The sequence below is a fragment of the Scyliorhinus torazame genome, chromosome 7 (genome assembly GCF_047496885.1).
Source record: "Scyliorhinus torazame isolate Kashiwa2021f chromosome 7, sScyTor2.1, whole genome shotgun sequence".
NCBI lineage: Eukaryota > Metazoa > Chordata > Chondrichthyes > Carcharhiniformes > Scyliorhinidae > Scyliorhinus > Scyliorhinus torazame.
In genome coordinates this window covers 283,381,968-283,408,728 of record NC_092713.1, presented here as the reverse complement: position 1 = coordinate 283,408,728, position 26,761 = coordinate 283,381,968, and the positions used below count along the sequence as shown (strand labels likewise).

The 26,761-nt window shown below is 47.9% G+C and overlaps 1 protein-coding gene across 6 annotated transcripts in view; it reads right to left on the bottom strand.

Annotated features, from left to right (window-relative positions):
- Positions 1–26,761, bottom strand: part of sgcd (sarcoglycan, delta (dystrophin-associated glycoprotein)) — an 821,304-nt gene that overhangs the window by 88,346 nt on the left and 706,197 nt on the right. For all 6 annotated transcript variants that reach the window (XM_072512566.1, XM_072512567.1, XM_072512565.1 and 3 more), the window contains one exon: positions 8,792–8,879. In XM_072512566.1, the coding sequence (XP_072368667.1) occupies positions 8,792–8,879 (88 nt within the window). The remainder of the gene's footprint in view (positions 1–8,791; positions 8,880–26,761) is intronic.

Here is a 26,761-nt window from a genome sequence, read left to right as displayed (position 1 = left end):
AGGTTTAGAGGAGATGTACGAGGCAAGTTTTTTACACAAAGGGTACTGGATGCCTGCAACTCGTTGCCGGAGGAGGTGGTGGAAGCAGCGACGACAGTGACGTTTAAGGGGCGTCTTGACAAATACATGAATGGGATGGGAAGAGGGATACGGACCCCAGAAATGTAGAAGATTGTAGTTTAGATGGGCAGCATGGGCAGCGTAGACTTGGAGGGCAGAGGGCCTGTTCCTGTGCTGTACTTTTCTTTGTTCTATGTTCACTCAATCACAGTGCTGTTAGGGCGAGAGTTTAGGAATTTGACCTAGAAACAGTGAAGGAACATCAATATATTTCCAAATTAAGATGGTAAGTGACTTGGACAGAAACTTTCAGGTGGTTGTAGTGTTCTCATGTGTCTACTGCTCTTCACCTCATCGTGACTTTGGACGGTCCTGTCTAAGGAGCCATGGTGAGTTCCTGCAGTGCATCTTGTAGATGATATACACTGCTGCCACTGTTCATCAGTGGTGGAGGGAGAGAATGTTTGTGGAAGGGATGCCCAATCAAGTGAGCTGCTTTGCCCTGGACGGTGTCGAGCTTCTTGATTGTTGTTGGAGCTGCACTCATCCAGGTAACTGGAGAGTATTCCATCACAATCCTGACTTGTGCCTTGTTAATGGTGTACCGTTTTTGGGGAGTCAGGAAGCGAGTTACTCACCACAGGGTTCCTAGCCTCTGACCTGTTCCTGTCACCACAGTATTTATCTGGATAGTCCAAGTCAACGGTAACTACCAAGATGTTGATAGTGGGGATTCAACAATGGTAATGTCAGCGAATGTCAAGGGGCATTGGTTAGATTCTCTCTTGTTGGAGATGATCATTGCCTGGCACTTATGTGGCACCAATGTCACTTGCCACTTGCCAGCTGAAACCTAGATAGTCTCCAGATCATGCTGCATTTGGACATGGAGTAATTTTGTATTGTAGGAGTTGTGAATGGTGTTGAACATTATGGAACCAACAGCGAACATTCCCACCTCTGACCTTACGACGAAGGGAGGTCATCGCTGAAGTTGGTCGGACCTAGGACACACTGCCTCCAATGCATGTATATCCTTACTTAAATATGGAGACCAAAATTGTGCATAGTACTTTTGGTATGGTCTTACCAAAGCCCTTTTATAATTGTCCTTGTACTCCAAACCCCTTGCAATAAAAGCCATTGTGCAATTTACCTTATTAATTGTTTTCTAAACCTGCCTCCTAACTTTCTATTCCTTTTATGGGGCGGCAGGGTGGCACAGTGGTTAGCACTGCTGCCTCACAGTTCCAGTGACCTGGGTTCAATTCCAGCCTCGGGTGACTGTGTGGAGTTCACACTTTCTCCCCGTATCTGCATGGGTTTTCTCCGGGTGCTCCCGTTTCCTCCCACAGTCCAAAGATGTGCAGGTCAGGTGGATTAGCCATGCTAAATTGCCCTTTAGTATCCAAAAGATTAGGTGGGGTGACTGGGTTACAGGGATAGGGTGGAGGCCTTGGCTTAAGTAGGGTATTCTTTCCAAGGGCAGGTGCAGTCTCGATGGGCTGAATGGCCTCCTTCTGCACTATAAATTCTATGATTCTGATTCTAAACATACAAAGTCTCTTTGAACATGAACATTTGGAAGTTTCACAGCTTTAAAAAAATATTCTGCTTTAATATTCTAACTACAAACTGAATAGCCTCACACTACTCCATATTATACCCCATCTATCACATTGTTGTCTTCCTGCTTAACGTATCTATTTTTGCAGCATCTTTGCACCCTCCTCATTGAACATAGCCACCTCACTTTATATCATCAGTAAATATGCCTAAATTATTCGAGGTCCCTTCTTCTAAGTTATTGATGTAGATTGTGAATAGCTGTGGCATTGATCCTTGCAGCATTCTGTTAGCTACAGCCTGCAAACTTGAAAATGCTCCATTTATCCTTACTCTCTGCTTCCTGTCTATTATCAATCCTCTGCTAATATACTAGCCCCTCACCCTGTGTGTTAATGTTCTGTGTGGTATCTTATTGAATGTCTTTTGGAAACTAAATATACTACATCTACATGCTTCTCTTTATCTACCCTACTGGATACTTCCTCAAAAAATGCATAACTGTTTCAAACTTGATTTCCTCTTGTAGAGCCAGTTGACTCTTTCTGTTTAGACTATGGGGGCAAATTTCAGCCTGCAATTGCCATCAGAGAGAACAGCGACGCAGGTGGAAAATCCGGAGAGAATCACATTTCCTGATTCTATCTGGAGAGATTGTGCTTCCCGATTTTCCAAGCCCCTCACCGGCGGCATCATGAGGTTCGGCCCTTTTTTTAATGGATGGTCATAAATTTTTATCTTATGAACCGGTTCGCCAGCCACATGACTCCGTCACTAAATGTTCACACCTCGCCGACATGATGTCACATCGGAGAGGTTTACAACAGCTTTTTAAATACAGGATTCAATCGAAGATATCCCTCCTGGGATGCAAAGGTTAGTATAGCTCCTGGGGGGAGTGGGAAATGCCCGGGCAGCGCCAACCTGGCAGCGCCAACCAGTGCCCTGCGGCAGTGCCAGGGGTGGGCCCTCGTGGGAGCCTCAGGCGGGGGGGGGGGGAAGTTTCCGTTTATGTGTAGTCAGAGGGGTGCGGAGAGACCAGACAGTGAGGGGGAAACTAAGAGGCAAGGGGGGGAAGTGGGCACTGAGGGGAGGGCAAGACTGGTGATACTGCTGTAGTGGTGGTGGTGAGGAGCCCCAATGATTACCTTGGGGGGGGAGGGGGGGGAGGGGGAGGGGGGGCTAGAGCCCCCGCTGTTTGTCCGGGAAAAGGACCCGCGATACCTCTATGGGGGGGGGGGGGGGTCGGAGTTGCTGTTCACTTCTGATCGGGGCTCTGTTTTGGAGCCACGCGCTGGTTCTATCAGGCCCCATCCTGCCAGACTGACAGTGTAAGTCACACCCATTCATTTTCAGGCTCAAGGTCTGGAGTGATGACTGGTCTGTGCAACTGGAGCACGAAATGTCAGTTTTCAGTCTGAGCCTCACACTTTTTATAAAAATGGTGAGATTCCACCCTATGATTTTCTAAGTGCATAATTAAGACTTACTTAATAATAGGTTTCAGCATTTCCCTGAATACTGATGTCAGGCTAACTGACCTTTAGTTCCCTGTTTTCTCTCTCCCTCTTTTCTTGAATTGAGGTCTTATATTTGGCAACTTCCAACCCATTGGGATTGATCTCGATTCAATGGAATTTTTGGAAAACCGTAATCCATACATCCACTGTCTCTGCAGCTACCACTTTTAGTCGGATGTGGGCCACGAGGATTTGTTGGCTTTTCATCCTTCAGATTTCTCTAATAAACTTTCTCTGCGGATAATAATTACTTCATGTTCGTATACTCTTAATGGTCCTTTGGTTATCCTCGATTGGAATATAATTTGTGTTTGCTCCTCTGAAGTCAGACACAAAATATTTTTTCATGTCCCTGTAATTTCCACATCCCTCATGATAATCTCTTCTGTCTCTGCCTCTAAGGGACAAATGATTACGTTAGCTACTCTCCTTTTTATATAATTGTATAAGCTCTTAACCATTTTTATATTCCTGGTTAGTTTACCCTTTTGTTCAATTTTTTTCTCTTTTAATCAATGTTTTGATTGCCTTTTGCTGGTTTCTAAAACTTCCTCTATCCTCAATTTTACTGCTAATCTGTTGAATATTATAAGCCTCCTTTTAATTTAATACTACTGTTAACTTCCGAGCAACCCACGGATGGATCTTTCCCAATAAGATTTTGTTTGTTAATGGAATGTGCTTTTGTTGAACATTTAAAATCATTTCTTTATAAGGTTTCCACTGTCCATGTACCCAATCAACCATAGCTAATTCTCCCCTCAAACTTATGTAATTGACTTTGATGTTTAAGATGCTTGTTTTGGACTGGAGTATGTTACTCTCAAACTTAAAAAGGAATTCACATGCATCATGATCACTTTCTCCCAGGGGATCTTACTAATTAACCCTGCCTCGTTGAAAATAGATTGAACATAGCTTTGACCCTACTTCTGATTTCTAAAGCAAGATCACTGGCATTAAATATTAACTATTTCTCTCTCCACAGCCTAACCAACTGAGTATTTCCAGCATTTTATGTTTTTATTTCAAATTTACAGCATCCTCGGTATTTTATATTGGCTCTGCCTGTAGTTGGTTCCACAAAGTATTGTTCTAGAAGATTGTACAAGCTCACCTTCCAGGCTACCTTTGCCCATTTGACTTGCCCTGTCTATAAGGAGATTAAAGTCCCCCATTATTATCACATTTCCTTTGTTGCAAGCTCCAATTATTTATTGTTTAATGCTTTGTCTAACGGTACAATAATTGTTAGGGAGGCCATAAACTACCCCCACCAGTGTTTTTTGATCTTTGTTCGTCCTAATTTCCACTCAGACGAGTCTATTTCCTGATCATCTGAGCCAGGATTCTTTCAGCTGCTGTCCTTATATCATTGTTTATTATAAGTGCTACTCCTCCTCTTTGATCATTTTGCCTGTCTTCTTGAAATGATGTGTACCATGGAATATTAATTTCCCAACCTCGGTCACCTGTGTCTGCAAAGACGATGACAACAAACCTATTTATTTCTTGCCATGCTGCCACTTTGTCCATCTTGCGATGAATGTTTTGCGTAACCAGCCTTTACTTATTCTTTTGCCAATAGTCTTGGCGTGGTCCTTTTATTACTGTAGGATTCTACTCACTCCTAACTGCCTGCCCCTCTGACATTTTAAGGGAGTGGAGACGTCAGGTATTCCACCCAACCTTGGGCTTATTGAGGCCATTGAGTGGCCAATTTATGCTCGCTGAAGGACCACACCGTCACCGCTGGTATTTTACTCGCAGCAGGGGGAGGCCCACAGCAAGCATGAAACCCAGCAAGGGGGAAGGACCTCCTTTGGGGTCTACCTGGGTTTATCAGAGACACCCCCCCACAAGGGCATATCCCACCAGATCATTTCCCCTGCCCTTGACACTCTCCACTGGCCTCTTGTTCCCAGCCCCTCACCCACTTCACTTCCCTCATCAAGACCCCTGACCCAATACCTATCTGGGTTTCTTAGCATGGTGGGACTGCCTATAGTTACAGCAGTGGACAATATACCTGTCTGGCACGGTTGGGACTACAGAACTGCCAACATTCCGATTGGCCAGCAGCTCTCTAAGGTGGGACTTCCTCCCAAGATAGGTGCAGAAATCGTGCCTGAAAGCAATTTACGAGGCTCTCACTGGGGGGCATTCATCAGGATCATGGGGCAGAAAATCGGTGGCAAGATATTGGCCGTCCATACTGCAACCCTGCCAGAGTTGAATCTCATCCCACTTGCCATTAATCAGTGAACCATTTTGTGGTTTGTCGAAACAGCTTAAGGCAGTTGGAGTGTACAGTAAGCACTAAAATTGACGATTCTAACAAAAAAAAGTCAATACTTTTGTGCTCACTCCTTTAGTCCCAGCTCCACAAAGGGAATTCCGGACCAAATGTCCCTATGCTCCCCCATAATTGGTCACTAGAAGGTTTGTGAAAATGAATTACCCTGAGTTTGTTTTTAACTCTTTCTGATAAAATGCAAGCATACATCTTCCATCCCCCCAGCAGCAAAGCCAAGGTTGAGCTGGTAACTATTGATGGTTATCACTGTATTAATAAAGAACACTATAATGCACATTGGCTTTAATCAATTGAAACAATCAACTGTTTGCTTAATGAAACCCCTGGGTTGAAAGGAGTTAACTAAAATCTTTTGTGCTTGTTCAGAATCAAAAAACACCATGTGGTCTGCTGTAGGCAAATAAACTGGGAATTATAACCATCCCCATTTCAAAATAATTTCCCTTGGGTCCCAACAGCTGGTATCTCAAGGTTAAATTTCAGCTATCTGTCAGAAGTATTTCATTCATGCATATAATTAAACTTCATCTTTGTTTTGTTTTTCTCCTTCCTGTTCTTCCAACAAGTTCATGATGTTCACCTTAGACATCTACACACCAGACAGCTGCAAGCTCACAAACAAATCTTACTGAAGCAGTTTAAGAAGTATCTTGTTCCCAATTGATCTATTTGACTGGAACTAATTTTGTACCTTTGACAGTACAAAGGCTTGAGGTTGTGGGGAGGTAGTGTGGGACATGATTTAAATAAGCATATTAATATTGAAAATAACACTTGTCACCCTAGGAGATGAGATTTTAACTCACTCAAAATCCATTCCCTTATACTATTTTTCTAAATCTTAACTTGGGCCCCAATTTTAATGTTTTAACTGCAGGCGACTTTTCATCAACTGAGCTTTGATGTCAGTTCATGAAAACATGCCTGAGGTTTTAAAACTCCCACTCCTCTCAACTACACCAGGTATGGGATAATATTCGCTGTCAGATCATCTCGGGGTCAGCCCGTGATGGGGCTGCTGGTAAGATTGAGACAGGGAAAACCTAACATGCCCTTTGTGAGCAAGAGAAGCTCTACTGTTCCGCCTGAATCCATAAAGAAAGCTTAAAAAAAAAACACTTTTCAACATACCCTTTAGCACCTCATCTGGCCCAGAGCCATTTCATGCTGGATTGGACAGATAGAAAATTCAGTGCCAAATTGTGCAGCAGTTGCCTGGTTAAAAATAGCCACAGGGTCAAGTTAACTATGTTGGGAGGTGGGATACAAAATTTAAAATAGGGCCTTGTAGCTAGAGTGGACGTTGTTTTACCTCCTCAGTGAAGCAGGTTTAAATAGTTGCAGTTCACCGCTTGTTAACTCATATGGCAGGTAATTGCGACCTGGGCGATTTCAACTGCCCACTTGTCCAATTTCGCTTGGTTGGGTAGGGTTAAAATTGTCATGATCTCTTCTTATTTCATAGAGGAAAAGCAGGCTGCAGTCCATTTCCAAAACAACTATCTCCCCCCCCACCCGCAACCACCACCACCACCCTCAAGCCCACTTTGCTCTGTTCCTTGTAGTTATAACAGCCGGGGTGAAAGTAGGAACCCATTCCCACCTTGAAGGCAGCTTTGACCTAAGAGTACCAGTAGGAAACATTTTACAAGGATCTCGGGAGTCCATCACTGGCTTTACCTTCCCCTCCATCGGCAATTGTCAGATCGTCACTTTCCCAGGGCAATATGTATAAAATTGGGAACTCAAGAGGCATTGACAGCTGAACCAAACATGCAGAAGCGTGCGCCAGTGATTAATACTGCTTATACATGAAGACAGAAAACTCAATCATTAATGTTTATCACAAAATAAACTGAGGATGCTTTTCATGTAATGTTTATTAAAAATGAAGCCTGCATCCAAAACTTTTTTATGATTTTTAAAATCTTCTCCTTTAAAGAAAATTGTAGCAAAGATGAGGCAGTGTCTCCAGCCACCAGTAGAAAAGTCGGGGACGAGCCTGCCTCCACCGGCCCAGGAAGCCACAAATGGATATTATGGTTATCCGGCAATAAATTGTCTGAGGCCATGGATGTTGTTCCCATCAGGGAGGATATCCCAACTCCCAAGAGTTGCCAGAGGACCAGCAGTGCTTCAGTCCCAGTGGCGCCACTAGGATAGATGGCCACTGCTAGCATTGCAGTCATTCCCCAACCATGAACGCTGCTGGAGGCTGAACTTGAAGGTCGGCGAGGCGGCCTCGACGGGGCCAATCAGGCAGGACCCAACAAGGTGGGGGGGGATCGCAAGGCAAGGGGGGGTGGGGTTCAAGCTGAGGTAGTTCTCTGTACTGGTGGGGTGAGGTGGTGGTGGGGGGGCGTCTATTGAGTCTCCCAACCTCGAAGTGTATAGCCAGGATTCATGTCACAATGGGAGGAGGCTCTAAGTGGCCCTTATTTGACCACTTATGCACATCAATTGGAACTGCCGCTGCAAGTAAAATGCCAGCAGGAGTGTATAGATGATGGGCACAGTGCCCTCTCCCCACCATCCAACCTAATTTTACACCAGCCCCCCACATACTTTCCAGCTGCCCTCCCAAGGATGGGAACGTTTGGGAGGGGGAAGCCTCGCATTCTGACCAATTTTCCAAGGTGATGGGCAGCTGACTTGCTGCAATGTCTCTGTCCTATTTTCTGGCTTCTCCCTGTCTCTGAGAAAAAAATTGCGTTTGATTTTTCATAGAATTTTTACAGTGCAGAAGGAGGCCATTCGGCCCATCGAGTCTGCACCGGCTCTTGGAAAGAGCACCCTATCCAACCGCACACCTCCACCCTATCCCCATAACCCAGTAACCCCACCCAACACTATGGGCAATTTTGGACACTAAGGGCAATTTAGCATGGCCAATCCACCTAACCTGCACATCTTCGGAGCACCCGGAGGAAACCCATGCAGAGGCGGGGAGAACGTGCAGACTCCGCACAGACAGTGACCCAAGCCGGGAATCGAACCTGGGACCCTGGAGCTGTGAAGCAATTGTGCTAATCACTATGCTACCATGCTGCCCTCTTTCTTGGTATAGAGCACAAAGGCCGCTCCCCTCAATCTATTCAGCCACTGTCTCCAGCTTCCATGTGTAGATGAGGAACGCAGTGCATCTGAGAAAGCTGTAGTGCCAAAAATTGTGTCAAACCCCTTGGTGAAACAGCACACCAATGCGCTGCAGCACTACATAAGCAGATCAGTATGAGTGTCAATCTTCTTTATTGTTATTTTCAGCACATCCAGCTCAAACGTGTCTGAAAAGAGGGCTATATGCCCTCTCCATGGCATTCAGACTTACCTGCAATTAATTGGGTAACAATCTGATGCTGACTATTGCGGATGCTCACTGTAACATTCCTAGAAGACTGTAAGTAAAGGGGATTGTCCTATAATGAAAACAACATAAGAAAAAAAATACTGTTAGGAATATTCCTTTGAGGATTAGTCTTCATGGTTATTATTGGGGCAGCCATATTGTTTATGCAAAACAGGGATTAGTCAAGATAACAGGGGGAATTTAATGTCAACATGGTCTGTTTGGTGGTTGGTGATTTAGTCAGGCGGAAGGGTGCTGGCTGGTAACACCTCAACCTTTTCCTCCTCCACTCTGAATACGTCCATGCAGGATCACCCACGGGCGGCCTTCCCATCATACCACCAATTGAGGCCCTTACGTGGACCATTCCGACCCACTTAAAGGTATCATCCTGTTGCCGCTGGTGTTAATCCAACAGCAGGCACGGAGGTTTGCCATGAAGGGAGAATGACAAGCACACATGTGTGGGTTGGCTGTGGGCTTATTCAAAGGCACTCAGTACCTGATTGAGGGGCCCAGCACTGGAAAGGAGGTGCCTGCTAAGTGGCACCTTCCCCTGTTCTTACCGACAAATCCTCCTCTCCACCCCAATTCCTCCAAACTACCCCCCACCCCCACTCTGGCCCAGGTTTCTGCAACATTCCCGGCCCCAAGGTGGGCGACACCTGGTAGCAGGCACCAGCTCCCCAGTGGTGCTGCCATTCAATAGAGCTTTCAGCCTCTGATTGGCCGGCAGCTCCAGGTGGGTGGGAACTATGCCCCTGGATTCATGATCCTTGGGGTGGGGTTGGGTGAAACAAGATTCTGCCCAACACCTCATCACCTTGAAGATATCCTGGGCCTGGGGACAACCACTGGCTGCCATGTTTGAGCAAATCACAGTCATTGTATCACAGAAGTAACATTAAGAGAAAGTGCACAGCAATGTTCCGATGTACAAATCTAAGCCTTGAATAGACAAAGAAAATAAATGGAAAACAAAAGTGTTAAAGGGCTTGATCTGCATGAAAAAGTACTTGGAAACCATTCGTTGTTTATGGAGACAGAAACACCGCAAATCGTGTGCCATTGATGCACTTGAATGGTTCACGACATTTTTATCATTTTGCTATCTGTTTGCAAGCTAATGACAAATGTATTTGTGACATACCTTTTCCAGAAAGACAGTGCCCCTCATTTTAAAATTTCATGGGAACAAGAACTGACCTATAACCTTGGTGTTTTCCAATGTGCACTTCACAATGATGCTTTTAGCAGAATGCAAATACTTTCCTCTGAAGTCAACCAGGCCAGCTTGATCTTCAGGTGGATTTAAATATCTTTCTTTGGTTAATTAATAACTTGGAACACTTGCCACATTTGTTTTGTTAAAGGAAAACAGCACAGTCAAACAATGTTGGAACGCTTTATCCGATGTCTGTTCCTTAGGATTTAGTGTTGCTGGCTTCTCGACTTACTGATCATTTACAGTTGAAAGGTACTTCTCTTTACACAGAGGTAAATCCTTGGAACCGTAAATCACATCTTTGTTGCCACATGACAATTGAAATAAAAGGCAAGCTCATTTTTATAATATGAAAACATTTGCCAGCAAACTGGCTTCAATGGAAAACATAGCGCTGCCTGGTCTGTCCATCGGCCAAGCAAGCATTATCCACGATTTGGGAATAAACAGTGGGTTACCTGCTGCACGGATGTTAAGAGGGCACATCCGCTTTAATACCTGGTTTTGAAACGTACATTTCATGGCCTCCGCAAGGGACTTCAAACATTTTCAAATAAGGATCATTATGGAACATCCTCTTAAGAGTTTTTTTCCAAAATTAAAGCGATATACTAACCTTTGGCATGAAGTGTGCAGTTGAAATCTACTATCAAAGGATTCGCTAAACTGTTTTAGCTACGAGTTCACTATTTAAATGAATGGGATGGCGATGTTTGGTTAATGACAATATTAAAAACACAGTCATGGAGAATGGAAAAACAAAATGAAGGTTAATATTCAGGATAATGAATCACAAACCCCAAGTCGCATTGGAAATGTTGAAAGAGAAAGGAAAATTGCCACAAATTGGCCATGTAAATGGAATTATGCAACAGGTGCCTTCCATCTCCATCGAACAATGTCAGGAAATTCCATCATTTTTAGTTACTTGGATAATTGGAGTACATTCTGGGGAAGGTGGGACCTGCACAGACAGGACGGTTTGCACCTGAACCAGATGGGCACCAATATCCTGGGAGGGAAATTTGCTGCGGCTCTTCGGGGGGGGTTTAAACTAATTTGTCAGGGGGCTGGGAAAACGAACTGTGTTCCAGAAGCCAGTGTCAAGAGTAGTGATGTACTGAGGAGGTTATCAAGGTCGCAGGAGTGTACCGGCAGACAGAAAGGTGGGTTGAAGTGTGTCTACTTCAATGCAACGAGCATCCGGAATAAGGTAGGTCAACTTGGAGCATGGATTGGTACTTGGGACTACGATGTTGTGGCCATTGCGGAAACATGGTTAGAACAGGGACAGGAATGGTTGTTGTAAGTTCCAGGGTATCGATGTTTCAGTAAGAGTAGGAAAGGTGGTAAAAGAGGTGGAGGAGTAGCATTGTTAATCAAGGATAGTTTAACGGCTGCAGAAAGGCAGTTTGAAGGGGATCTGCCTACTGAGGTAATATAGGCCGAAGTTAGAAATAGGAAAGGAGCGGTCACTTTGTTAAGAGTTTTCTATAGGTCCCCAAATAAATAGAGATGTGGAGGAAGAAATTGCAAAACAGATCATGGATAGGTGTGGAGGTCTCAGGGTAGTTGTCATGGGTGATTTTAACTTTCCAATTATTGATTGGAACCTCTATAGGTCGAACAGTTCGGATGGGGGAGTTTTTGTACAGTGTGTGCAGGAGGGTTTCCTGACACAATATGTGGATAGGCCGACAAGAGGGGGGGGCGACATTGGATTTGGTACTGGGTAATGAACCGTGCCAAGTGTTAAATTTGTTTGTGGGAGAGCACTTTGGAGATAGTGACCACAATTCGGTGTCTTTCACTATTGCAATGGAGAGGGATAGGGCAATACGGCAGGGCAAGGTTTATAATTGGGGGAGGGGTAATTATGATGCGATTAGGCAAGAATTAGGGAGCATAAGATGGGAACAGAAACTGTCAGGGAAAGGCACAAATTTGTTCAAGGAACAAATACTGCGTGTCCTTAATAGGCATGTCCCTGTCAGGCAGGGAGGAAATGGCCGTGTGAGGGAACCATGGTTCACAAAAGAGGTTGAATGCCTTGTCAAGAGGAAAAGGAAGCGTATGTAAGGATGAGAAAACAAGGTTCAGTAGGGTCGCTTCAGGGTTACAAGGTCGCAAGGAATGAGCTGAAAAAAGGGATTAGGAGAGTTAGGAGGGGTCATGAGAAGTCCTTGGCAGGTCGGATCAAGGAAAACCCCAAGGCTTTTTACTCTTATGTGAGAAATAAAAGAATGACCAGAGTGAGGTTAGGGCCGGTCAAGGACAGTAGTGGGAACTTGTGCATGGAGTCAGAAGAAATAGGAGAGGCGTTGAATGAATACTTTTCTTCAGTGTTCACAAAGGACAGGGGCCATCTTTTTGAGGATGAGAGTGTGATTCAGGTGGGTAGGCTAGAGGAAGTAGATGTTCTGAGGAAGGATGTATTAGCAATTTTGAAGAACCTGAGGGTCGACAAGTCCCCTGGACCAGATGGGATATACCCAAGGATTCTTTGGGAGGCAAGGGATGAGATTGCAGAGCCTTTGATCTTTGGGTCCTCGCTGTCCACGGGGATAGTGCCAGGGGACTGGAGAGTAGCGAATGGTGTTCCTCTGTTCAAGAAAGGGAATAGGAATGACCCTGGTAATTATAGGCCAGTTAGTCTTACTTCGGTGGTCGGGAAGATAATGGAAAAGGTCCTGAAGGATAGGATTTATGACCATTTGGAAAGATGCAGCTTAATCCGGGATAGTCAACACGGATTCGTGAAGGGTAGCTCTTGCCTCACAAATTTGATTGAATTCTTTGAGGAGGTAACTAAGTGTGTAGATGAAGGTAGAGCAGTTGATGTCTTATACATGGATTTTAGTAAGGCGTTTGATAAGGTTCCCCATGGTCGGCTCATGAAGAAAGTAAGGAGGTGTGGGATAGAAGGAAATTTGGCCAATTGGATAAGTAACTGGCTATCAAATAGAAGACAGAGGGTGGTGGTGGATGTAAAATTTTCAGACTGGAGACCAGTTACCAGCGGTGTACCACAGGGATCAGTGCTGGGCCTTCTGCTATTTGTGATTTTTATCAATGACTTGGAGGAGGGGGTGAAGGGTGGGTCAGTAAATTTGCTGATGACACCAAGATTGGTGGAGTAGTGGATGAGGTGGAGGGCTGTTGTAGGCTGCAAAGAGACATTGATAGGATGCAGAGCTGGGCCGAAAAATGGCAGATGGAGTTTAAACCTGATAAGTGCGAGGTGATTCATTTTGGTAGAAAAACATTTGAATGCGGATTACAGGGTCAACGGCAGGGTTCTGAGGAATGTGGAGGAACAGAGAGATCTTGGGGTTCATGTCCACAGATCTCTGAAGGTTACCACTCAAGTGGATAGAGCCGTGAAGAAGGCTTATAGTGTGTTAGCGTTTATTAACAGGGGGCTTGAGTTTAAGAGCCGCGGGGTTATGCTGCAACTATACATGACCCTGGTGAGACCACATTTGGAGTATTGTGTGCAGTTCTGGTTACCTCATTATAGGAAGGATGTGGAAGCATTGAAATTGGGTGCAAAGGAGTGATGCACGATCAATGACCACTAAAGGTTGTAGTCCAACTGAAGGCTTTAATAAGCTAGATGTTCCCCCCAGCAGCTCAGGTACAGAATGAGGGCTGCTGGGGCGGCACGTGTTCTTATACCCTGCCTATCAGGGCGGAGCTATTATACACTCTAGCCAATAGCAAGCATACAGGTTCTACCGATGGTACTTTAGCCTCTCAGGTGCCATAATACCTATGATACCACGTTCACCCCTTGTTAAAAAAAAGTCCGGCAGGGGTGGTGGCCAGAAACTCCAAAACATAACAACATGGTACAATTAGTTATGGAGGTACCGTAATACCTCCGTACAGTGTTGAGTAACTATTTACAAGTCTGGTAGCTATGTACATTTGGTGGTTTATATTTACAGATTACAGTTAAAATGAAGCAATCAGTCGATCGGGGGCCCTGGTCGTCCTCTGTGATCGTCGGAGCCTCGGTGGTGACTCCGGTGGAGGCTCGGGCATCTGTGACTCCGGGAGCGTAGCTTCGATCTCCATGGCAGCTTCGTCACCCCTAGACGGCGCTGGTGGGGAAAACGGTTGACCTGGGAAGGGAGCGCCTGCGGGGTGCGTCAGTGGGTGGGGGGGCCTAGACGGGGCCGGCGGAAGGACCGATCCTCCTGTAAGGTACTGCGTTGGAGGGGAGGGTGGGACCGGTGGCTGGAATGTGCGTGGAGTTCCGGCGGGCGCCAGGTCCTGAAGGGAGACCGTGTCTTGTCGGCCGTCAGGGTACGCCACGTAGGCGTACTGGAGGTTAGCATGGAGCAGATGGATCCTCTCGACCAACGGGTCTGACTTGTGCGCCCGCACGTGTTTTCGGAGCAGGATGGGTCCGGGTGCTGCCAGCCAGGTCGGGAGCGAGGTCCCAGAGGAGGACTTCCTGGGGAAGACAAGGAGGCGTTCGTGAGGTGTCTGGTTGGTGGTTGTACAAAGTAGTGACCGGATGGAGTGGAGGGCATCCGGGAGGACGTTTTGCCAGCGGGAAACTGGGAGGTTCCTGGACCGTAGGGCCAGTAGGACGGTTTTCCAGACCGTTCCGTTCTCCCTCTCTACCTGTCCATTACCCCGGGGGTTGTAACTGGTTGTCCGGCTCGAGGCGATGCCCTTGCTGAGCAGGAATTGACGCAGTACGTCGCTCATAAAGGAGGACCCCCTATCACTGTGTATGTAAGCGGGGAACCCGAACAGCGTAAAGATGCTATGGAGGTCCTTGATGACAGTGGTGGCGGTCATGTCGGGGCAGGGGAAGGCGAATGGGAACCGGGATTACTCGTCAATCACATTCAGGAAGTAAGTGTTGCGGTCGGTGGAGGGGAGGGGGCCTTTGAAGTCCATGCTGAGGTGTTCAAAGGGACGGGAAGCCTTTATCAGGTGCGCTCTCTCTGGCCGGTAGAAGTGCGGTTTGCACTCCGCGCAGATTTGGCAGTCCCTGGTGGCAGTCCTGACCTCCTCGATGGAGTAGGGCAGATTGCGGGTCTTGACGAAATGGAAAAAGCGAGTGACCCCTGGGTGGCAGAGGTCCTCGTGGAGGGCTCGGAGGCGGTCCACTTGTGCGGTGGCACACGTGGCGCGGGACAGGGCGTCAGGAGACTAGTTTAGCTTCCCGGGACGGTATAAGATCTCGTAGTTGAAGGTGGAGAGTTCTATCCTCCACCGTAAGATCTTGTCGTTTTTTATCTTGCCCCGCTGTGCATTATCAAACATGAAAGCAACTGACCGTTGGTCAGTGAGGAGAGTGAATCTCCTGCCGGCCAAGTAATGCCTCCAATGTCGCACAGCTTTTACTATGGCCTGGGCCTCCTTTTCGACTGAGGAGTGGCAGATTTCGGAAGCATGGAGGGTACGGGAGAAGAAGGCCACGGGCCTGCCCGCTTGGTTGAGGGTGGCCGCCAGAGCTACGTCGGATGCATCGTTCCCGACCTGGAAGGGGAGGGACTCGTCGATGGCGTGCATCTTGGCCTTTGCAATGTCTGTTTTCATAGATTATCATAGAATTTATAGTGCAGAAAGAGGCCATTCGGCCCATCGAGTCGGCACCGGCTCTTAGAAAGAGCAACCTACCCAAGGTAAACACCTCCACCCTATCCCCATAATCTAGTATCCATCCCAACACTAAGGGCAATTTTGGACACTAAGGGCAATTTATCATGGCCAATCCACCTAACCTGCACATCTTTGGACTGTGGGAGGAAACCGGAGCACCCGGAGGAAACCCACGCACACACGGGGAGGATGTGCAGACTCCGCACAGACAGTGACCCAAGCCGGAATCGAACATGGGACCCTGGAGCTGTGAAGTGATTGTGCTTTCCACAATGCCACCGTGCTTTGATGCGGCTGAAGGCCTGGCGGGCCTCTATCGACGGGAAAAACTGTGGATTGGATCAGGGGACGGGCCTTGTCCGCATAGTTGGGGACCCACTGGGCGTAGTAGCTAAAAAACCCTCGGCAGCGTTTCAGGGCCTTAGAGCAGTGAGGGAGGGGGAACTCCATAAGGGGGCGCATGCGTTCAGGGTCAGGGTCTATAACTCCATTTCGCACTATGTAGCAGATAATGGCTAGATGGTCAGTGCTAAACATGCATTTACCCTTGTTGTATGTTAGGTTAAGGATTTTAGCGGTCTGGAGAAATTTTTGGAGGTTGGTGTCGTGGTCCTGCTGGTCGTGGCCGCAGATGGTGACATTATCGAGATACGGGAATGTTGCCCGTAAACCGTACCGGTCAACCATTCAGTCCATCTCACGCTGGAAGACCGAGACCCCGTTTGTGACACCAAAGGGGACCCTTAAGAAGTGAAAAGAGCCGCCCGTCTGCCTCGAAGGCAGTGTACTTGCGGTCACTAGTGCGGATGGGAGCTGGTGGTAGGCGGAATTGAGGTCCACTGTGGAGAAGACCTTATAATGCGCGATCCTGTTTACCAGGTCGGATTTGCAGAGGAGAGGGTACGCGTCCAGCTGCGTAAACCTGTTGATGGTCTGATTGTAGTCGATGACCATCCTATGCTTCTCCCCGGTCTTTACGACCACTACTTGAGCTCTCCAGGGGCTGTTACTGGCTTCAATGACCCATTCCCTCAGTAGCCTTTGGACCTCTGACCTAATAAAGATCTGGGGCGTCATTCTCCGACCCCCTGCCGGGTCGGAGAATGGCCGTTGGCCGTCGTGAATCCCGCCCCCGCCCCCGCCGAAGTCTCCGGTACCGGAGATTGGGCGGGGGCGGGAATCGGGCCGCGCCGGTTGGCCGAAGTCCCGCCCAGAAATTGCCTGTCCCGCCGGCGTAAATCAAACCTGGTATTTACCGGCGGGACCAGGCGGCGTGGGCGGGCTCCGGGGTCCTGGGGGGGGGGGGGGGCGCGGGGCGATCTGACCCCGGGGGGTGCCCCCACGGTGGCCTGGCCCGCGATCGGGGCCCACCGATCCGCGGGCGGGCCTGTTCCGTGGGGGCACTCTTTCCCTTCCGCCTCCGCCACGGCCTCCACCATGGCGGAGGCAGAAGAGACCCTCCCCACTGCGCATGCGCGGGAAACTGACAGCGGCCGCTGACGCTCCCGCGCATGCGCCGGGAAACTGACAGTGGCCACTGACGCTCCCGCGCATGCGCCGCATTTCCGCTAAGCTGGCGGGGCAACAAACGCCATTTCCGCCAGCTGGCGGGGCGGAAATCCCTCCGGCGTCGGAGCATTCCGCACCTTTGGGCCAGCGCGATGCCCGTCTGATTGCCGCCGTCTTTGGCGCCAGTCGGCGGACATCCCGCCGTTGGGGGAGAATTTTGCCCCTGGTCCTGGGCACTGTAGCGTCTGCTCCTGGTGGCGATGGGTTTGCAATCCGGGGTGAGATTCGCAAACAGGGAAGGCGGGCCGACCTTAAGGGTATCGAGGCTGCAGACAGTAAGGGGGGATATAGGGCCGCCGAATTGGAAGGCCAGGCATTGAAGGTTACACTGGAAGTCTAAACCCAGGAGCGTAGCCGTGCAGAGGTGGGAAGGACGTAGAGATGAAAATTTTTGAACTCCCTTCTCTGGACTGTGAGGTTTGCTACACAAAACCCCTTTATCTCCACTGAGTTGGAACCGGAGGCCAGTGAGATTTTTTGATTAACAGGGTGGATGAGGAGGGAACAGTGCCTTACCGTGGTGTATGAAGCTCTCCGTGCTCCCAGAGTCAATTAGGCAGGACGTCTCGTGCCCGTTGATGAAAACGGTCGTCGTAGCGATTGAGAGTGTTCGAGGTTGAGACTGATCCAGAGTCATCGAGGCCAATCGCAGTAGTTGGGAATTCTGTTCAGGCAGTGTGTGGTCGGTCGAGCTGGGGTCCTGGGGGGGTTCATCCAAGATGGCGTCTCCCATAGGTCGCACATGGCCAGGGGTGCACAAAATGGCGGCGCCCATCCTGGCGTAGACCTGGTTTACCGGGCGAATATAGTGTCCTTTTAGCAGCTCGATTGCTGCATCAAAGTCTTCCGCTTCCTCGCTGAGGATGTAAATCTCCGGGCTCACCCTTGAGTGCAGGACGTGCAGTTTCTGCTCTCCCGTGGGTGCGTTTTCGGGCGTCTCGAGATACCCTTTAAAGCACGCCAGCCAGTGTTAAAGATTGCCGCTGAGATCGCCGCGTGGGGGCTAAGTTGCAGACACTCTGGCTTGATTCGGAGCTCCATCCTTTCTTCTTAAAAATCTAGCTTATTAAATTGATGCACGATCAATGACCACTAAAGCAAAGTTGTAGTCCAACTGAAGGCTTTAATAAGCTAGATGTTTCCCCCAGCAGCTCAGGTACAGAATGAGGGCTGCTGGGGCGGCACGGGTTCTTATATCCCGCCTATTAGGGCGGAGCTATTATACACTCTAGCCAATAGCAAGCATACAGGCTCTACCAATGGTACTTTAGCCTCACAGGTACAGTAATACCTATAATACCACAAGGAGATTTACCAGGATGCTGCCTGGTTTGCAGGATAGGTCTTATGAGGAAAGGTTGAGGGAGCTAGGGCTTTTCTCTTTGGAGCAGAGGAGGATGAGAGGTGACTTAATAGAGGTTTATAAGATAATGAGGGGGATAGATAGGGTGGATGTTCAGAGACTATTTCCTCGGGTGGATGTAGCTGTTACAAGGGGGCATAACTATAAGATTCCGGGTGGGAGATATAGGAGGGATGTCCGAGGTAGGTTCTTTACTCAGAGAGGTGTGGAATGGACTGCCTGCTGTAATAGTGGAGTCGGACACTTCAGGAACTTTCAAGCGGTTATTGGATAGGCACATGGAGCACACCAGAATGACAGGGAGTGGGATAGCTTGATCTTGGTTTCGGACAATGCTCGGCACAACATCGAGGGCCGAGGGGCCTATTCTGTGCTGTACTGTTCTATGTTCATTCGTCAATGTAATTCCTTGGAGATCGGAACTACCTTTCTATTCGCTGTGTGCCAAGATCTACATCAAATGATAATTTCAAACGCTAGTGTCATACTTTCGTTCTGCTAATTTCAAGAAAAACAGGTCTGAAGTGAGAACACTTCTTGTTAAGTAAAGCTAACTATTTTGCTAAAATTAGTGAATGCGGGAAGTGCTCCCCAATATCTTAGTAATTATTGCAAGACTGGGCTATAATTTAATTTCAAGACCCAATGACACAATGACTGTTAATATTTATTTAAATCAGCAACTTGATGAAGAAACTGACGTGGGTAGTGTAGCTTCTCCTGGTGCTTAGCAACGCGTCATTTGCTTGTTCTGACAGAATAATTCCATATATTTTGACCCCAACTCTGCTCATCCCTTTCCACTGTACTGTTCCACAGACATTGGCAGGGTTTTAATACTCCCACTAGAAGTGTCCTGTCTTTATGCACACATCTAAACAGTGTGTGAAAAACTGTGAAAGTCAAGACAATCCAGCTCGATCCTATCAATATCTACATGTGTATACTTTGTAAGTGATAGCAATCGTGAGAAGCAACACTGGCTGCCTTTCACTCTTCAGAGTTGGGAACCTAGAGGTGTTCCATCAGTAGCTTGATAATCCAGAGTAGCATTACTGTATACAGTCTGTTACAAATGCCAAACTTTAGCTTAAAGTTTAAAGCGGAGGTTGGGAACTGCAAATCATGACAAGACGTCAGAGTTTCCGCGCGGGCTAAACATATACAGATCTATATTTTTAAGTTCTTTGGGCTCCCCGTCCCAGCGCATAAAGGAAAACCCCATGAAAACCCGGGTAATGTGACTGGGACCAGAGCATCATTGAAAACAAGAGTCCTGGGCCGGGTGGGGGGGGGGGGGGGGGGGAGCTGACGTTCGCAGTCTTAAGGAAAGAGGGCTGAGGAGAAGCCCTGAATATTTAAGAAGGCAACAGACGCTTGGTGACTCAGTGCTGTGGGCCGTTGGTGCAAACCTATCCTTGTTCTGATCGGCCAGGGCAAAGAGCTGAGATTGTGCTTGTGAGTGGAGCTTGGGAACGGATTCAGTGATCCACAGGAATGGAATCTCAGGAGATGAGACCAAAACCCCGAGAGGTGGGCCATCGTTGATGACGTCCGAGTTGGAGTGACTTTTGGAGATAATTCCAAGGTTAGATCTTTTTGAGGTAAAGACTGTTCCCTCGTGCGAGGTACAGAGTTTGTGTGAGATTAACTGACACAATGTTACTGACGTCTGGGTGGGTTGTTGAGGAATCCATGGTCTGTCTTGGTCACATCTGTCATTTAGTCTGCAAAGTGGTGTGTGCGGCCAGAGTTTGCCTGTTAATTTACACTTACCTCATATTAACCCTGAATTAAGATAGATATTGTAAATTGTTTTATCTTTCTGACCTTTTAGTGCAAACTTTATTTTTGTTTGTTCAAAACCCATGGAAATGAGTGGCTTTATTCCCTTAACAAATGTCTTGAATCATTAACTTTGGGCAGGATTCTCCATTCAGGCGACGAACTTCTCCCGCCAGAGCATAATCATTCCTGGTCTGTGCTGGCACTGGGAGCAGCATCAGGAGCGATTCCCTCCCCCTTGCCATGCAAATGTATGTTTGGCATGCAGCTTGCGGGATTCTATTGGAATCTCGCTATCCGGCCACTATTTTGACTGGGCGACCAAATACCGAAGTCCGGCGGATAGACCCCCTCCACCCCCACTGACAAATAGGGGCATTCTCTCCCCCCCCCACCACAACCACCATGGGAATTAGGACTCACCACACCCCCTCACTGCATACATGCATGAGGGTAACTCGGCCCCCCAACAAACCCCCATCAGAGTACCCCGTGCCCCCACCATATCCCCCCATCAGAACTGATGGGGGTTTTGATGGGGTGGTCTCTGATGCATCTCTTTTGGGAGTCTGTTGGGGGGGGGGGCGGTCTGAAAGGGGGTCTCTGTGGGTGGTCTGATGGGGGGAGGGGCTGATAAGGCGGAGTAGGCAGGATTTGCATTGTCATGGGGAGGAGGCCCTCCGATGGTCTTTGGGGGGCACCTACGTTACATATTTACCACCCTGACCCACCATCGGGTCCACCACATCAGGCCCACATTTGGAAATACTTGCACCCAGTTTATCCCAGTTTAAATCCCAGTTTAGAGGCCTGGAGCACCATGGGGCCATGGAGAATTGGGCTTCCAGCCAGTAAATTTGATGCCAATGGGTTCAAATGACCCATTTGCAATCTTCCGTCAGCATGGAGCATGTAGCTTTTTCCAATTCATTCTCTCGCCAAAAAATGTTCCAAAATAACAGAGAACATTGAGAAAACTAAAAGCCAATTTGTATAAATTAACAGTGCAAGTGAGATTTTACTTTAAACTGAATAACCACTGACAAGGCATTGAAAGTATAGATTGTTTTCAATCTCTGTGTACTGACTGCATACTAATTTGGCACTGCAATGCTTGTGTGGCATTCAACTTCTCTCGCTCAAAAGGTTGCTGTGGTTTGACCTCACTATCTGTACAATGCAATAAGTTAAAGGTCTGAAAAGGTTATTGAGGCAAAGAATGATTTTTGGCCCAATTAGATACAAGAAATGCAAATTACCAGGTGGCAACAGATTTAATAAACTTCACAAAGACTCAGTCAATGTGGCTGAAAGCAGCTGCCAATTCAGTGAGGCTCGTCAATTAGATCAGGATAGACCAGACCAATAACTGTGCAAACCAAAACAATGGGCTGGGTCTCTGTTTCAGCAACGAAGCATTGACGGCAACGAAGCATGTGTGTCTTTTACGACAGAAATTCTGCATGAGACCCTCACCGATTCCGGGACTGGTGAGGGGCTAGCAGTGCTGCCGGGTGAAACGCCCGGCTCCTGCGTCGGAAACGGCCGGAGATGGCTGGGTCCCTGCCGGTGCATGCACTTGGGCTGACGACCTGCCTATTCTACAAGAGTGCTTTTTTCTTATATCTCACCATTTCAGAGCCAGTTTTCTTTTAATCCATTCTCTTTGGCTGTTATTTTCTCACTATCTCACTGTTTATTTTACCAATGCCTTTTGCTTCTGGTTCAAACCAGCCCTTTGTTGTGCGCAAAACGACTTCCAGATTTGCGTGATATCAGTTGATCATCAAAGTAATTTACTGTTTGTGAAGTGTTTCGAGATGTCTCTGAGAGATATGGAAAACTTTCCGAACAAGATTGCAGGAATGTAGGTAACTCTTTGTGGGGCGGAGATCCATCGGGAGACCGAGGCTGATCTGACAATTGATTGGAACATTATTTATGGACTATCACACTGTCCTCAGCTTTCTAGATTTCTGTTCTATTTCAGCAAAGGGTACGCATTCACTCTTCCAGTATTTTTTGCAGCTTTCTTTTCTGGCATGTCTCTCACTCTGATATATAGGGCGGAGTTTTACCATACTGTAGCTCCCCAGCTGCACAACGCAGTTTTCTCTCCAGATCTTGGGCCTCTCTGAGTAAAGAAAATGTATATGGGCATGGTTTACTGGCGGGGTCAGGGCCTGATAGAGCTGGAAAACTGGCTCAAAGTCACGTTAAAGATGGGTCGCATGTGGCGGCCGAAATTGAAGATGGCGGTGCCCACAGGTCGCATATGTTGGGTGGCGCAGCAGCTGGCGGCGGCCCCAACAGGCAGCAGGCAGCGCTGCTGTGCCTAGAAGTTTTGGGGAGAGGTTGGGCCTGGCAGGCTTTTGCAAAGTGGCCCTTCCTCCCACACCCGTTGCAAGTCGCATTCCGTGCAGGGCAGCGTTGTCTGGGATGATTCCCCTGGCCGCAAAAGTAGCACCTCGGGCTTCCGGCGTTGGTGGGCCACAGCGCGGCGCAGGCTTGCGACGCCCCTGGGTCAGATGATGGCGGCGCCCACGAGGTGCACGAGGGTGCTGCGCGGTCGGCGGTGTAGGCCTCCATGTTCTGGGACGCCACCTCCAGCAAGTTTGAGAGTTGCACTGTCTCTGGGAGGCCGAGTGTACCCCCTTCTAGCAATCGCTGGCGGATATAGTTTGATTTCATGCCTGCGACATAAGCGTCCCTGATCAGCAGCTCCGCGTGCTGGGTAGCCGATATCACCCGGCAATCACAGTTGCGGCAGAGTACCCGCAAAGCTCGCAGGAATTCTGCTAGTGATGTCCCAGGGCGTTGTTGTCTCGTGGCAAGGAAGTGCCTAGCATACACCTCGTTTACAGACTTTACATATTGCCCCTTCAGCAGCTTGATTGCCTCCGTATACGAGGGGGCGTCCCTGATGAGAAGAAAGACTCATGGGGTCACACATACGTGGAATATCTGCTTCTTTTGGAGGTCTGTGAAGTCTTCGGTGAAGGATCCGAGTACGCTTCGAAGCAGCTTAGCCAGTGCTCGAATGTTTCCGTGGCATCGACTGCTTGTGGGTCCAGCTCCAGGCGATCAGGCTTGAGTGATGAATTCATCTTAGAAGTTTAGTGTATTAAATTGATACACCATCAATAACACACGACGAGTGATGAACGTAACTGAGGCTTTAATACACTAAACAGTGAGCCTCCTGGCCTCTGATCCCGAACTGGATCAGATGCGGAGACTAGCCACCTTTATACATGTGCTCGAGGGGAGGAGCCACAGGCGGAGCCAGCCAGGACAAGCCCAGGCATGTAACAACATAATACAATGCAATACAGTGGTTTACCACATGGCTCCCATGCCGAAAACGGCAGGAGAATGGCCGGATCCCTGGCCGCGCATACGCACGGCTAATGACCTGCAGGAGTTGCGCCGTACAACATGACGCTGGCCATACCCGAACCCGATCAGCCATCCGCGACCCCACAGCCTAGCCCTTGGCCAACCCCCACCAGTCCCCCCAGCCCTCGCAGAAGCCCCGCTGGGCAGCAGCACGGATCCCGGCCGAGTGTGGCGGCGCTGGACATGGTCTGCAGCCGCCACGCCGGATTCCCGCACGGCTGCTGAGTCCACACATGTCCCGCGGCATCGGGAACTCGGCCCATTGGGGGTGGAGCATCGCAGACGGGCCAGCCGATGACACGCCAACGCCGTTGCAACGGCGCGTGGCATGATGATGCCATTTCGGAGGGGGCAGAGCATGGCTGACGCATGGCTGACTGGTGTCAAACCGGTGCCGGCTCCGATTTTGGCGTCGGGAGTCGATTCTCCGTCCGATCACCGATTACAATATCGACGTTGGGCAACAGAAAATCCCACCCTTTGTCTTTCAAAATCGGTTGTAAACCTCACCGATGTGCCATTTTAATATTCAGTGCGGGGGTCATCATGTGGCCGGGGGGGGGGGGGGGCGGGGAGGGGGGTTGTTGGGGGTTCGCTGGCTGATAATATAAAAATTTATTGAATGCCTTTACAATCAGGATCTCGCCCTTAATGGACGTGAACCTCATGATGTCACTGGCGAGGGGCATGGAAAATCGGGAAACGCTATTCTCCGGATTTTCCTCCCACGTCGCCGTTCTCTCTGACGCCGAACACGGGCTGAAAATCACCCCCATGAAGTGCTTCATATCTCTAGCACAGCACACATCTCTGAAGTGTAGTGTTGAACATCAACATCTATTTCAATTAATTGGGGGGGGGGAGAGGGGTTGTCTTTGAACCTATGATCTGGCTCCAGGTGGTATTTTAGTTTGGGCATTATTATGGGATCTTCAGGTTTCCTCCCTACCTTCAACTGTTCTGTTCTTGCTTTCATAAACTATTGCCTCCTGACTACTAACAGCTTCACCCTATCGTGGATCTGTGCTGAATTCTCATTTGTGAAGGCAGTGCTAAGCTGAAGTTTTCCAGTCACATTTGTTCCATGCTGCAGTGTGATACAGTTACAGCACCCTGCTAAATGATATGAAGCTGTGATAAAACACATAGATCAGCAAACTGAATCTGGACCAGAAGCTTTGCCGCACAGCTTAATTCATTCGGTGAACTTAGTCCACTCCTCGGGATTTTTGAAATTAGAATTCTCTCGGGGGGTGGGGGGGGGTCTTAATTGACTCGCTGCCATAATTTTTTTGTGCTGTGTTTCTGATGCAGTCATTCATTAGGTGAAATGTCTGCTTTACTCTCACTTAGACTCTTGTAATTGGCGCTCTCACATTTTGTCTGAAACTACAGTCCCAAGAGACCATAATGCTGCCAAAGAATCAGAGACATTTAGTCTGATTTGTTTCTTTTAGCACAGGCTGGTTAACTGTTATCGTGTGGTGCTGCGAGTTCTTTTAGTCGAACAACGAAATTAGTGTTATTAAGATAAAGGTCTTCTGCTTCCCAGTAACTCAGTGGAAGGTAGCACATGAGGTTTCACTGTCTCGTGGATGGAAAAATCACTGATGAGCGGGTGTGAAGAATTCCTCTCCTCTGCCCCTGACAGCCTGTGAATCATTTTCATATGTTCGGCAACTCCCTTAGAAATTCCCCTTTGTCTAGAGGGTAAAATATTCCCCCTTCTTTCGGGCTCCTGGACCCACTTGGTGCTTCAATGTAGTTCCTGCACATTTTGGTCGTAAATTCATTCAACAATCTATGGTGATTACAAATGCTCCAGGGCTGGGGCTAAACGTTTGTTCTCCTTCACTGGAATCTTGTTTTAACTCCTGGGTGCAGCCAACAGTTTAGGGCAGCACGGTAGCATTGTGGATAGCACAATTGCTTCACAGCTCCAGGGTCCCAGGTTCGATTCCGGCTTGGGTCACTGTCTGTGCAGAGTCTGCACATCCTCCCCGTGTGTGCGTGGGTTTCCTCCGGGTGCTCCGGTTTCCTCCCACAGTCCAAAGATGTGCAGGTTAGATGGATTGGCCATGATAAATTGCCCTTAGTGTCCAAAATTGCCCTTAGTGTTGGGTGGGGTTACTGGGTAATGGGGATAGGGTGGAGATGTTGACCTTGGGTAGGGTGCTCTTTCCGAGAGCCGGTGTAGACTCGATGGGCCGAATGGCCTCCTTCTGCACTGTAAATTCTATGAAATGATGTAGATTTTAGTCAGGATGGCTCAATCAATAATCCACCCTTTTGATTGAGTTTCTAATAATTCTTTTGTCTGGAACTTGCTTAAGGATTATTTTGTGATAAAAGGTTGACGAAAAGGGACAATTTTATTGAAGTTTTGAAACAGTATGATAGGAGCTTACAGCAGTTCTCAGGGTCTGTTATGTGATGTTCTTTGTCTGCAGCAGTCAATCTTACATTGATGCATTGCGGGATAAGCTGTTGGTTTAAGCTATTTCTCCAAAGGTACATTCACATTAGAGCGATTTTGCTTTTCACCAGTTCTGTAATAATCGAATATCTGCAACCAGAATCCTGTGTTAGCACCCAGACTCAACGGAATATGGTGCAATTCCTCGCTTTCCTTTGGAGTCAGTTCAGCCACCCGCTGAATGCACTGAAATATAATAATAATTACCGAAGTAAAAAGTTTTATATAAAATAATTCCTATTATTATCAATACTTGTGTGTTCCTGTGACTCCAATAGGGACCATGATATTTGTTAATCACTGAAATTAATAGTTTGTAAAAAGGAAACATGAGCAGTGAATAGCACTATGTACAGATTAATTAAATATTACATCAACCTCTTTTACTGACCTTTGCTTCATCGATAATAAACTACAAAATTATTTCGTGATTTTCCTCTCACTGTTACAAACACTGCATTGATGGATAATAACTAATAAGTAATTATTTATTTCCAAAATATTCCCATC